The sequence below is a fragment of the Erythrolamprus reginae genome, chromosome 8 (genome assembly GCF_031021105.1).
Source record: "Erythrolamprus reginae isolate rEryReg1 chromosome 8, rEryReg1.hap1, whole genome shotgun sequence".
Classification (NCBI taxonomy): Eukaryota; Metazoa; Chordata; class Lepidosauria; order Squamata; family Dipsadidae; genus Erythrolamprus; species Erythrolamprus reginae.
In genome coordinates, this window is record NC_091957.1 from 7,837,632 (window position 1) to 7,851,670 (window position 14,039).

At 42.1% G+C, this 14,039-nt stretch overlaps 1 protein-coding gene across 1 annotated transcript in view; it reads left to right on the forward strand.

Moving 5' to 3' along the window:
* The window catches only part of PAPPA (pappalysin 1), a 157,816-nt gene that overhangs the window by 117,957 nt on the left and 25,820 nt on the right, over window positions 1-14,039 (forward strand). Inside the window, 3 exon segments of the mRNA XM_070759604.1 lie at window positions 2,021-2,231; window positions 9,685-9,856; window positions 10,700-10,847. Of these exon segments, the coding sequence (XP_070615705.1) occupies window positions 2,021-2,231; window positions 9,685-9,856; window positions 10,700-10,847 (531 nt within the window).

The following is a 14,039-nucleotide window of genomic DNA, read 5'->3' on the forward strand; positions in this document are numbered from 1 at the left end:
CAGCCACTGTTTCTTAATGTCACAGTTCATCACCGTGCCGAAGGAAGCATGAGATCACCCATGCTGGACTGCGGTGGACATGATGAGTGAGTCAGACTGAAGAAAGCCGAGCAGCTGGCCCCAGGGAAGGCGCATTCGGTAGAATCCAAGAATACCTCAACAGCTCCAAAGCAGACGGAAAGATCTCTAGGTCCCGTTCTGGATTCGGAAAGGCCACTTGAGCATTTTTTTAAAAATCATGGATGGTCAGCCTGGCCGATCCTTTGCAAGAGAAACCATCCGGTCCTACCAGACCCAGGGAATTGCAATGCAGTCTGTTGTAGGTTTACTCAAAGGTTATGTCCCAATAGTTTTGGCCGACCTTTGGTTCCAGGGAAGAGCATGGATAACAGGAAGCCTCGGCTATTGTGGCAGCTCTTGTGCCATCAATTTAATTCAATTTAATTTAATCTGTTTGATTTATATGCCGCCCAATCCCATGGAACTTGGGGGCGGGGGGCAAATCTAAGTGTGGGATGAGACACCAAGAATTTGTTCCTGGACTATGACCGGATAGAAATTGATTGATTGCAACTAATGTATACATACTAACATTAGTTGTTGTTAAATTCAATTTAATACTCTTTCTTTTTAATTTTACAACTAGTACAAAATGGATAAGGCAAAAATCAAATCAATAAAAATGGCTCAACATAGAAACATAGAAACATAGAAGACTGACGGCAGAAAAAGACCTCCTGGTCCATCTAGTCTGCCCTTATACTATTTTCTGTATTTTATCTTAGGATGGATCGATGTTTATCCCAGGCATGTTTAAATTCAGTTACTGTGGATTTACCAACCACGTCTGCTGGAAGTTTGTTCCAAGGATCTACTACTCTTTCAGTAAAATAATATTTTCTCATGTTGCTTTTGATCTTTTCCCCAAAACATAGAGAAGAAGGATATGCTGTATCTTTAGGCTGTTAAAAATGAAAGTCAACTCATTAGTTGACACTTTGTGTGGTCTGTTTGTTTTGTCTTACATTTCCAATATGATAGAGGTGATAAAGTCCTACATGGCATCGAACCAGATTACTTAATGGACCACCTTCTGCCGCACAAATCCCAGCGGCCGATAAGGTCCCACAGAGTCGGCCTTCTCCAGGTCCTGTCGACCAGACAATGTCATCTGGCGGGGCCTAGGGGAAGAGCCTTCTCTGTGGTGGCCCCGGCCCTCTGGAATCAGCTCCCTCCAGAGATTCATACTGCCCCCATCCACCTTGCCTTCCGCAAGACACTTAAGACCCATATATGTTGCCAGGCATGGGGCAGCTAGATTATTCCCTTCTTTTCTGACCATTAAATGTTATGGTGTGGATGTGATTGAGTAGACTGACTGTCTACTCTCTGTCTCTCTGTGTGTTTCTCTCTCTCTCTCTCTCTCTCTCTTTTTCTTTCTCCCTCTCTCCCTCTCTTTTTCTCTCTCCCCTCACTCTGTCTCTCTCTCTCTCTCTCTTTCTTTCTTTTTTCTCTTTCTCCCTCTCCCTCTCTCTTTCCCCTCTCTCTGTCTCTCTGTGTTTGTTTGTTTTTTGTCTCTCTCCCTTACTCTGTCTCTTTGTCTCTCTTTCTTTGTCTCCCACTCTCTCTCTCTCTCTCTCTCTCTCACACACACACACACATAAACAAACAAACCCAAAACCAGATTCCAACAATCTCTACTCTTTGCTCCTTGACCTAAAAAAGCCCCCTCAATAAGGGGAAAAAACCCCTTTGGAAAGCATAGCAAGACCAGCAGGCTGCTGGCAGGAAGGCCGTGGCCTTTAACAGCGGAAGGCAGAATAACACAGAAAAAGAAGAACCCCGCCTGTGAGAACGACACTCAAGAGGTTCTTTCCTGTCCCCTCTGCAGGCCACCAGGGGATGGAACCCCCAAGCACCCCTTTTTACGGATTTATTTGCTCCGGCCCAGCAGTGTTTATAGCCGCTTGCAGCCATCTGACAATGGTTTGTGTTTTGTTTTTTTCCCCATCTCTCCCAGGAAGCAATAACCATTTGACCTGCTTGGAAGACGGGCTGTGGTCCTTCCCCGAGGCTCTTTGTGAGCTGATGTGCAAGGCACCTCTTCTGATTCACAACGCTGACCTGCAGACTGTCCGTTGCCGGCTTCAGAAACATAAAGTGGGCTCCGCCTGCAAGTATAAGTGCAGACCAGGCTACCACGTTCCTGGACCTTTGCGGAAAACAAGGAAGTAGGTGGTTTCTCTGCCCTCTGTGGTCTTTGCATTTGTCTGTAGCTTGATTTTTGGACACGGAATGGAATGGAATGTGAATGGAATGGAATAGAATAGAATAGAATAGAATAATAGAGTATAGAACAGAACAGAACAGTAGAGCAGAGCAGAAGAGTAGAGTAAAGGAGTAGAGTAGAACAGAACAGAACAGTAGAGCAGAGCAATAGAGTAGAATGCAATAGAATAGAATAGAGGATAAGATAGAATAGAATTCTTTATTGGCCAAGTGTGATTGGACACACAAGGAATTTGTCTTTGGTGCAGATGCTCTCAGCGTACAGAAAAAGACAAGATACATTCGTCAAGAATAAAAAGATACAACACTATAGTCTAGGTAGAAATAAGCAATCCAATCACATTAGGAACCAGTCAATATAACTCAATAAGGATACAAGCGACAAAGTTACAGTCATACAATCATTTGTGGGAGGAGACGGCTGATGTTTGCTTCTTTCCTTGGTTACTTGCTTCTTGTCCTGCTTTCAGGTACTTTGGAGAATAGCTTGATACCAAATACTGGAAGGCTGCTATCCTGTCTCCCCTGGTCCTTCTTGTCATTAAACTAGCCATGCCCAGTTCCCGCAACCGTTCTTCGTATGTTTTAGCCTCCAGTCCCCTAATCATCTTTTTTGCTCTTCTTTGCATTCTTTCTAGAGTCTCCACATCTTTTTCAGGCTTGACACTGTTGTCCAAAACTTCTAGAAGGCAATGTAAGGTGTCCATTAACCACTTATCACATTTTTTTCAACTTAGATGGCAAATACTTACAATTGGGTCTTACAGGGAGGGAAGGGACTGTTGTGAACAATCATATTTTTTTTGGTGAAGTATAATATTGAAAAAGATCAAACTGTTCTAAACCATTTAAAAATCAGACAAGCTATCATGTCCCAGACCTTCACAGAAAGCAAATAAATAGCTAGTATCTTCTCAATGTTCTTTGTGTTCTTCAGTGGATCATTGTTTAGGACACCTTATGTCTTAGGTACAAGAATGGTAGCTCAGGGTTGAAACAAGGAGACCTTGGTGCTTGCTAAGCTGACTTGTTTTCTTGCAGATGTTTCTTTAGAACATCTGCAAGGGAACAAGCAAACTCAGAGACCACCAAGGATCCTTCAAGATGAAGAAACTCCAGTTGCCTTTCAGAAAAAAGCACCGTTGGGACAATCATGGGAATCTCAATTCTAGGGTTTTTTTAACAGATTGATAGAGTTGAATGGGACCTTGTAGGTCATCTAGTCCAACCCCCTCTGCCCAAACCGGAGACCCTACATCATTTCTGACAGATGGCCGTCCAGTCTCTTGAAAGTTTCCAGTGATGAAGCTCCCACAATTTCTGAAGGCAACTTCTGTTCCATGGGGTTGATTGTTCTCACTGTTAGGAAATTTCTCCTTATTTCCAGATTGAATCTCTCCTTGGTCAGTTTCCATCCATTATTCCTTGCCTGGCTTTCTGATGCTTTGGAAAATAGCTTGACCCCCCTCCTCTCTATGGCAGCCTCTCAAATATTGGAATGTTGCTATCCTGTCTCCCTTGGTCCTTCTCTTCACTAGATCTAGCCAGGCCCAGTTCCTGCAACTGTTCATTGTATGTTTTCGCCTCCAGTCACCTAATCATCCTGGTTGCTCTCCTCTGCACTTTTTGTAGAGTTTTGCTTGCTTGATCTGATTCCTAAAACCATTGAGGTGGGCTTAAATGAACCACCACCCCTGCCCCACACTGTAAACTCGGCCCTGGGGCTGATGAAGGACCCGTCTACAAAGGATCCACTCCTTTCCTTTCTATCTCATCCCTGCCTTTGCAATTTGCAAGGAGAGCTTACAGAAGTGAGAAAAGCCCTCCCTCCTGGAGGTTGGGGAGGTGTTAATGAGAGCAGAGGAGGTTAGGTCAGGGTACCCCCCCCTCCATTCTTAAATAGGGCTGCTCAAAATCCCTTGGGATTTTTAAAATCTTCACTAGAGAAAAGGCCTGTCCTTTATTCTCTCTCTCTCTTTTCTTTCTTTCTTTCTTTCTTTCTTTCTTTCTTTCTTTCTTTCCACTACAGAAAAGGATATCTGGCCTTTATTTTTTGCCTCTTCTTCTTTCTTTCTTTCTTTCTTTCTTTCTTTCTTTCTTTCTTTCTTTCCACTACAGAAAAGGATATCTGGCCTTTATTTTTTGCCTCTTTCTTTCTTTCTTTCTTTCTTTCTTTCTTTCTTTCTTTCTTTCTTTCTTTCTTTCTTTCTTTCCACTACAGAAAAGGATATCTGGCCTTTATTTTTTGCCTGTTTCTTTATTTCTTTCTTTTTCCTTCCTTCCTTCCTTCCTTCCTTCCTTCCTTCCTTTCTTTCTTTCTTTCTTTTCACTACAGAAAAGGATATCTGGCCTTTATTTTTTGCCTGTTTCTTTCTTTCTTTCTTTCTTTCTTTCTTCCTTTCTTCCTTTCCTTCCTTTCCTTCTTTCATTCTCACAGGGGGCTTAAGTGGAAAGGTCTTTCATGGGTCCCTTTGCAAGGGGGGGGGAAAGAGACCATTTTGGACCCGCTTCTTATTTAAAAGAGAAAGAAAGAGGCCTGTTAAGTTTTCCACTCCCGTTCTGCATTTCTATGTCTTTTCATTCACAAGTCAGCTTTGGGCCACCCGCCTTCTTCTGCCAAATGCCCTTTGGTATCGCAACCTGGGGAGCCCCCTTTGAACCTCGGTGGGAAAACTTTCACACTATCCTAAGTTGTTGTTGTTTTTTTACGACTTGGAGGAGGGGAGGGAGGGGAGGGGTGGGGGAAGAACTACACTGCCACATTAAAAAAAAAAAACAGCACCAGAATCTTCTGGCTTTCTTGGCCACAAAGCGTTTGAAAATTCTGTTTCGTTGTATTCATTTGCAATTTTGTTTGTCAAACATTTATTTTATTATTTATTTGTTTTGTCCAATACACAATAATACACAATAAAGGTTATAGAGGATACATACCAGTAGAATGTATCAAAGAGAGCATAAAAGAGAAATACTGTATAGGAGTAAAATATAACTAGAGAGAATAGCAGAAAATATAAGAGATAAAAGAGATAGAAGAGATATAATGGATAGAAGAGATAGAAGAGATATAATGGATAGAAGAGATAGAAGAGATACAATGAATAAAAGAGATAGAAGAGATATAATGAATAGAAGAGATAGAAGTGATAGAAGAGAAGATATAGGAGATATAGGAGAGACTATAGGACAGGGGGTATAAACATAAGCATAAACAAAGTAAGTACAGAATACCCTACACAACTGGACTTAAAATCCTAGGTTTAGAATGCTTAGAACTACGTCGCCTTAAACCTGACCTAAGCATAGCCCATAAAATCATCTGCTACAATGTCCTTCCTGTCAATGACTACTTCAGCTTCAACCACAAGAGCACACGAGCACGCAACAGATACAAACTTAAAGTCAACAGCTCCAAATACGACTTTAGTAACCAAGGAGTTGATGCACGTAACTCACTACTGGACTCTGTAGTATCATCCCAAAAATTTTACCTTTAGACTCTCCACTGTTGACCTCTCCCGATTCCTAAGAGGTCAGTAAGGGACGTGCATAAGTGCACCAGAGTGCTTTCCGTCCCCTGTCCTAATGTTTCTCTCTTACTATATGAATATAAATATTATTATATCTTTGTATACCAAACAAAACAAACAAAATAAAATAAAGTAAAACTAAAAAATAATAATAAATTAAAATAAAAAAAATAAAATAAAAAATAATAAAATAAAATAAAATAAAATGAATAAAATAAAATGAATAAAAAAATAAAATAAAATAAAATAAAATAAAATAAATGATGACAGTAGGAGAGGGACAGTAGGTACACTCAGTAATGGGTTGCTACTAGTGCAGTAGCACACTCGGAAGAAAAATCTCACGAGCGGATGCAGATTTTGGCTTTTTTCCTTTGCTTCCGCATATGCGCCCACCTCCCCTCAGGAGATTTCGGTGCATTTTTTTGCTCCCTGCACACATGAGGAAGCAAGAACACACCAGGGTTGTTTGTGCATGTATGGCCGACAACCGAAGCTGCAGGCACAGCACGCCCGTAGCGACACTAGTAGCAATGTGCCCAGTAATGGGCAGCCAAAATTTTTATTGTCACACTGTAGATGTGGCTTATTTTGTGGGTGTGGCTTAAGGGTAATGTGACTGGGTAGGAGTGGCTTGCTGACCATGTGATCTGGTGGGAGTGGCTTGAACAATCATCATCGTTCAAGTGAACTGTTAAGTCCTCGGCTTACAACCTTACCAGTGTCGCTCTCTGGGGTGACAATTTGCTTTGCGTTTCCCACACTCTCCTTCCTGGGTCGCCCCCCGCCTCAGGCTGGGTAGTTAGGCAAATAAGTGCTGCCAGAAGCATAAATGCTGCCAGCGCCGCTTCCACCCACGCCTTCTGCTTGCACCTCAGGTGGGAGGTGGCCGCGGAAGGCTGGAGGGAAGCCGGGCAGGAGAGAGGGAAGCTCATCTGAGGCCAGAAAGGAGGAAAGAGGGAAAAAGCAAGGAGCGCAGACGCAGCAGAAGCAGCAGCAGGGGAAAAAAAGGAGAGCCAAGCTGAAAAAACTAGGAAGTGACAGACGCCGATCAGCTGGAGCTACACACGCATCTTCATTTCCACTGGTGGAACTGCGTTCCACCCTGTCCTGCCTGCTGCCCACCCCTGAATGTGCCCTGGGCACAATGGTGCGCCTTTGCACGCCCCTAACAGACCTCTAAGAATGGGGTGAGGTTGACAGTAGGCAGTCTAGGTTTGATGTTTTGGAGGTTTGGGAAGAAACCACTGAGTCAGGTAGTGCATTCCAGGCATTGATCAATCTATTGCTGAAGTCGTATTTTCTGCAGACAAGTTTGGAGCGGTTTACATTAAGTTTGCATCTATTGTGTGTTGGTTTTATTGTTATGGTTGAAGCTGAAGTAGTCCTTGACAGGTAGGACTATTGTGACAGATGGTTTTATGGTTGAATGTAGAAGGAGGGTTTTTGTTGTTGTTGTTTCCACCCCACCCTTCCCCAAAGGGGCTGTTTGGCCTGAGTGTGTTTGTGTGTCTCCTTTTGCAAACATTCATAGCTTCCCTGTGTGGCTCGCAAATAAACAGCCAACCCCAAGGAAGGGAAAGTGTTGTTGATCTTGATCCCTAACTGTATAACAGAGTTGGAAGGGACCTTGGAGGAATTCTAGTCCAACACACACACACACACACACACACACACACATTCAACCATCTCAACAAACGATTGTGCAATCTCTTCTTAAAAACCTCCAGTGTTGGGGAGGCCACAACTTCTGAAGGCTCCAAAGGTTAATTGTCCTCACTGTTAGGAAATTTCTCCGTAAGTTCTAGGTTGTTTCTCTGCTGGCTTAGTTTCCATCTGTTGTTTCTTCTTCCATTTGGGGAATATGTGGACCTCCCCCTCCCCCAGCCTTCTTTGGGGCAGCTCCTCAAATATTGGGAGGCTGCTATCGTGTCTCCCCTAGCTCTTTTTTTATTCAATTGGATGCATTCAATTCCGTCCCCCATTCTTGGTATGTTTTAGCCTCCAGTCTTTTAATCACCTTTGTGGGTTTTCTCTGCATTCTTTCGTGAGTCCCTAAATTTTGGGGGCACCCAGCAGTGAAATATACTTACCTCCCCTACTGGTTCGGAAGTGCACACTTTTCCATTAAAAAATATTTTTTTATTTGGTTATATACATTAAAAAAAGAAAAAAAGAACAAAAAAATATTTAAATGCTTGAATATTGGACTTTACTATATTTACAGCAGCACGAAGCTTACAACTTCAGCCTGATGATGGTGAATGTGATTTCACCGAAACGTCGCATAGACACTCAAAATATTACACGGGGCAAAACCCGAACTCAGAACAATCTACATACATACATACATACATACATATATATATATATATAATTTATACAGAAGAATTACTAGAGAAGCTATAGAGATTGAGAAACGCCCCCTATGCATGAATAAAAGAGATGACACGTCCTGCCTACCAGAGATTTGGAAACCAGCCTTAAACAAAAAAACATATCAGAATAATCACCATATCAATCTTTCAAGTAAGTGTGATTCCACCAACCAATCAAATCACTAAAACATAGTCACCCAATCTATTTGCTACATTCATACCAAATCTCCACCCCCAACACTATATATAAGGAAGAAATGGCAGTTACAAACATTCCATATCTACAGCAACACGAAGCTCAAAACTTCAGCCTGATGATGGTGAATGTGATTTCACCGAAACGTCGCATAGACATGCAAAATATTACACAGGGCAAAACCCGAACTCAGAACAATCTACATATATATATATATATATATATATATATATATATATATATATATGTGTGTGTGTGTGTGTGTGTGTGTGTGTGTGTGTGTGTGTGTGTGTGTGTGTGTGTGTCATGTTATTTTGCTGAATTTGAAAATTAAGGGATCAAATTAAATTATTTTAATTAAATTAAATTAAATTATATATGTACTTAGGATACTTATACTTATAGGACGCTACAAATAGACTGCAGGAAACTATAGTCAAACAGAATGGTTGACATGTCTGTTAAATGTCTTGTATTCAAATACCCTGATACAGACCTGTATATATTTAATTTTTTGTGTGTGTCTTGCAGTGTGTTTGTCTTTTTTATATTTATATTCAATAAAGATTATTTTTTTTTAAAAAGAAACAAAACAAAACAATACATTTATACACATACACCTCTAGGGTTATCATATGGTAATTTATCTCAATCAATTCTTGCTTATACATAATTTAATGTATATGTTATACTTTTATTACCATTTTTATCTAATATGTGTGCTTATAATAACTAAGGTTATTGAAATCCTATAAATATATATTAATAAATTAAACACCAATCAATATGTTTTGTTTTCTCCTTTCATGCCAAATTATAAAATAAACTCCAAATTTATTTATTTTTTTAAATCTTTATGGAATATTTACATTAAAAAAGCACGCAGAAACAATACAAAACATACACAACTCTCCCTTTCTCCCCCCTCTCTCTTGCTCCTCCTTCTCTCTTCCTCTCTCTCCCTCTCCCCCCTCTCTCCCTCCCTCTCTCCCTCCCCCTCTCTCTCCCCCTCTCTTCCCCCCCTCTCTCTCCCTCTCTCTCATTCTCTCTTCCTCCCCCTCTCTCCCTCTCTCTCCTTTTCTCTCTCCCTCCCTCCCTCTCTCATTCTCTCTCCCTCCCCCTCTCATTCTCTCTCCCTCCCCCTCTCTCTCCCACTTTCTCCTTTTCTTCCCCTCTCTCTCTTACTCTCTATCCCCCTCTCTTCCCTCCTCTCCCAATCTCTCTCATTCTCTCTCTCTCCCCCTCCCTCTCTCCCTCCCTCTCTCCCTCTCTGCCTTTGCATCTATGGAAGGAGGACATTTAAGATCCAGTGTGGCCAAGATGGGACGTGGACGGAAGGAGCCTGCATCCCTGTGACCTGTGACCCCCCTCCTTCCAAATTTCATGGGCTGTACCATTGCACCAACGGCTTCCAGTTCGACAGTGTGTGTCAGATTAAGTGCAAAGAGGAAGACCTTCAATCTGTGAGTCTTGTTGACCCCTACCTTGTCTGTTCAATTTGTCAAAGCACAGAGAAGTAGGAGCCTGAGTGCTCCAAATGAATACAATACAGCATTTTGTAGAGAGGCCCCACGGAGGCTTATCCCCACTTTTTCCAGCCCTGTTTCCTCCCAGGAGATTCCTAGAGAGGCCCCATGGAGGCTTCACACTGCCTTTTTTGGCTCTGTTTCCTCCCAGGAGATTCCTAGAGAGGCCCCACAGAGGTTTCTCTCCACCTTTTTTGGCCCTTTTTCCTCCCAGGAGATTCCTAGAGGCCCCACGGAGGCTTCTCCCTGCCTTTTCCGGTTACAGTTTCGGAGACTCGTAAGTGGAAAATGATTCTTGAGAAGAGGCAAAAAAAATCTTGAACGCCCGGTTCTTATCTAGAAAAGCTCATAAGTAGAGGCATTCTTAGGTCAGAGGTATCACTGTACTAGTGATTAAAGGAGGATATTTGTAGCTCAGGACTGAAATGGAAGGTCCTTGGTGAATTTCTTGCAGATAGGTACTGGAGAAGGGCCTAATGCTGGGAACGATGGAAGGCAAAAGAAGAAGGGAACAACAAGGAATGAGGTGGTTGGATGTAGTCACTGAAGCAGATGGCGTAAGAGTAAATGGACATGAAGGCCCTGGAGGAACGTTGTCCATGGGGTTGTGATGGATCGGACACTTCTTCGCAATTAACAACAAATTTCCCTGCCAATTGTTTCCGCAGCCTGGTGTGATGTGACGATTAAGATGTTGGGCTAAGATCCTGAATCAATTCCTCTTCCTTCTTCTGGGCGCTGCTTGGTTCTCCTGCCTGACCTCTTCCTTTCTCTTCCCAGGGCTATGAAAACAACGTGATTCGTTGCCGAAAGGATGGCAACTGGAGTGGATCCTTCCATCTCTGCTCAGACATGCAAGGACAATGTTTCCCACCCACCTCGTCGATTGCCAGCCTGAAGTTTCAATGTCCCGAGGGCTTCGGAATAGGTATTTTGACATTTAAGTTTCAGTTCACATCAAGAAACCTTCATTGGTCATTTGAGACAGAGGTCCCGAAGCAGTGGTAGGTTGCTGCCGGTTTTGACCAGTTTGAGCAAACCATTAGAAATTGAAAAAATTAAGCTAAAATTAAAGCTAACCCCAATAAAACCCTTTTCAACCCGACCCATCCAAACATTCCACCCATTCATCCAATCTCCGCTCATTCATCCACTCCACTTGTGCACCTTCAACTCCCAGAATTCCTCACTCAGCCATCATGGTATACAACCTGCAGCATGGCTGGCTGAAGAATTCTGGGAGTTGAAGTCCATATGTTTTAATGTTGCCAAGGTCGGGGACTCTTGATTTAAGACATGAAGAAGCAGGGTAGTGGAGTCAAACCTGAGCTCATCTCTCTCTCTCTCTCTTTTTTTTCTTTGTTTGTCCTCGGTTGGCCCTCATTGCGAACCCAACAGCAACTCCTGAATAATAATAATAATAATAATAATAATAATAATAATAATAATTATTATTATTATTATTATTATTATTATTATTATTATTATTATTATTATTATTATTATTATTATTATTATTATTATTTAAAAACCCTAAATCACTAAATAACCAAACAACTGAATAACTATTTGAGCTCTTCCTGTGTGAATCTAATTGTTCACACCTAATTAATCTTTCTAGAATGGTTGTCTTTGCTTGGATTAGATTAGACAACAACAACAGCAGCTACTTGGTTCATACTTAGGATCCTGGCAGCAACCTGTATCAACCACTAACACCAGTCAGTGGTATTTCTGACATTAAGGAAGATCTATTTTTTAAAAAAAAAAATTATTAATTTTTAACAAGTTTAGTATACACACAACATAAAACAGTGCATAGTGAAATGTGCCCACCACCCAGACACACACACATACCCCACCACCAAATCGGGGGTGTTTCGTATATAGTCCACTTGACCCAAGAGCAATATATCTATTTACATATTATAGAATGATTCCAATTTATTTCTTGTAGCTTGGTCTCGGATTCTGTTTATCATATATCGTCTAATTTAAGATCCTGGCAGCAACCTGTATCAGCTACTAGCACCAGTCAGTGGTATTTCTGACATTATCGAAGATCTATAATAATAAAAATAATAACGAATATCTAAAAATCGAGCTGCAACGACTCTGGCATAAGCCAGTGAAAGTGGTCCCAGTGGTACTTGGCACGCTGGGCGCAGTGCCAAAGGATCTCAGCGGACATTTGAAAACCATCGGAATTGAAAAAATCTCCATCTGTCAATTGCAAAAAGACGCTTTACTGGGATTGGCAAACATAATTCGCCGCTACATCACACAGTCCTAGGTGCTTGGGAAGCGCCCAACTGGTGATGAAATACGAAATCCAGCATAGTGATCTCGTTTGCTGTGCTGTATTGACATAATAATAATAATAATAATAATAATAATAATAATAATAATAATAATAATAATAATTTATTGGATTTGTATGCCGCCCCTCTCCGCAGATTCGGGGCGGCTAACAACAATAATAAACACAATATGTACAATCCAATAATAAAAAACAACTAAAAACCCCTTATTATAAAACCAAACATACACACAAACATACCATGCATAACTTGTAATGGCCTAGGGGGAAGAGCTATCTCAACTCCCCCGTGCCTGGCGGTATAAATGAGTCTTGAGTAGTTTACGAAAGACAGGGAGGGTGGGGGCAGTTCTAATCTCCGTGGGGAGTTGATTCCAGAGGGCCGGGGCCACCACAGAGAAGGCTCTTCCCCCGGGGCCCGCCAAACGACATTGTTTAGTCGACAGGACCCGGAGAAGGCCAACTCTGTGGGACCTTATTGGTCGCTGGGATTCGTGCGGTAGCAGGCGGTTCCGGAGGTAATCTGGTCCATTGCCAATAATAATAATAATAATAATAATAATAATAATAATAATAATAATAATAATAATAATAATAATCAACTTGCTATCCCCACTGCGCCCCCCACCCCCCGTTGGGGCAGCAGCCTATCACTGGATCTACACTGGATCTACGCATGATTTAATTTCAGATGCAATTTGGAACCCTGACTCGGAAGCATTTCACCCCTGGACACCTTAGATCCCAGCCTAAGAAGGCGAGGCGGTGTTTTCTCTTGTCTGCAACCTGCCTTTTTGTCTTTTTTTTTTTCAAACCGGTAGGGAAGCTGGGTGTTTATTTGCACACACACACACACACCACTCTTCTATGTGCTCCTTCCACCTCCCCTTCCTTCATTACAGACCTGCTTATAGTGGAGCATCAGGGCTCCGGCGCTTCACCCATCCCAAGGGGGGGGCGGAGAGAAAAAAGAGCACGTGGTCGGGATGAGCTCATCGCTCTATAATGAAGCCAATTACGGATTGTGTATCAAAACAATTCCAGGGCCGCTTTTGCTTCCCTGGCGTGTAAATTGCAGCATTAGCGGACGAGCAGGAAGGCGGATGAACAGTTGCCTTTCTCCAGATGATGGTAGTGTGTTTGTTTTTGTTTTTTTGCCCCTGGAGACGGCAGGTGACCTTTGGAATACCTGCCGAGGTTTGCTGGATTACTTGCAAAGCATATTTGGCTTGCTTTGCGGAGAGGCAGAGAGGAAGGATGGGAGAAGGATGGATGGAAGGAATGAAGGAAGGAAGGAAGGAAGGAAGGAAGGATTGAAGCAAGCATGCAAGCAAGGAAGGAAGGAAGGAAGGAGAGAAAGGAAGAAAGGAAGGAAGGAGAGAATGGAAGGAAGGAAGGATTGAAGCAAGCATGCAAGCAAGTAAGGAAGGAAGGAAGAAAAAAAAGGAAGGAAGGAGAGAAAGGAAGGAAGGAAGGAAGGAGAGAATGAAAGGAAGGAAGGAAAGAAGGATTGAAGCAAGCATGCAAGCAAGCAAGGAAGAAAGGAAGGAGAGAAAGGAAGAAAGGAAGGAAGGATTGAGAGAAAGGAAGGAAGGAAGGAAGGAAGGAAGGAAGGAAGGAGTCCTTGGAGAGGGGCAGCATACAAATCTAATAAATTATTAAATTATTATTATTAATTACCAGCTCCTTTGGTAATTGGTGGGCCACAACACCAATGGGGAAATCAGATTCACTTAACAACAAATTGCAAAACAGGGCCTAACTCACTCAGCAAACTTCTCACTTAGCAACATAAATTTT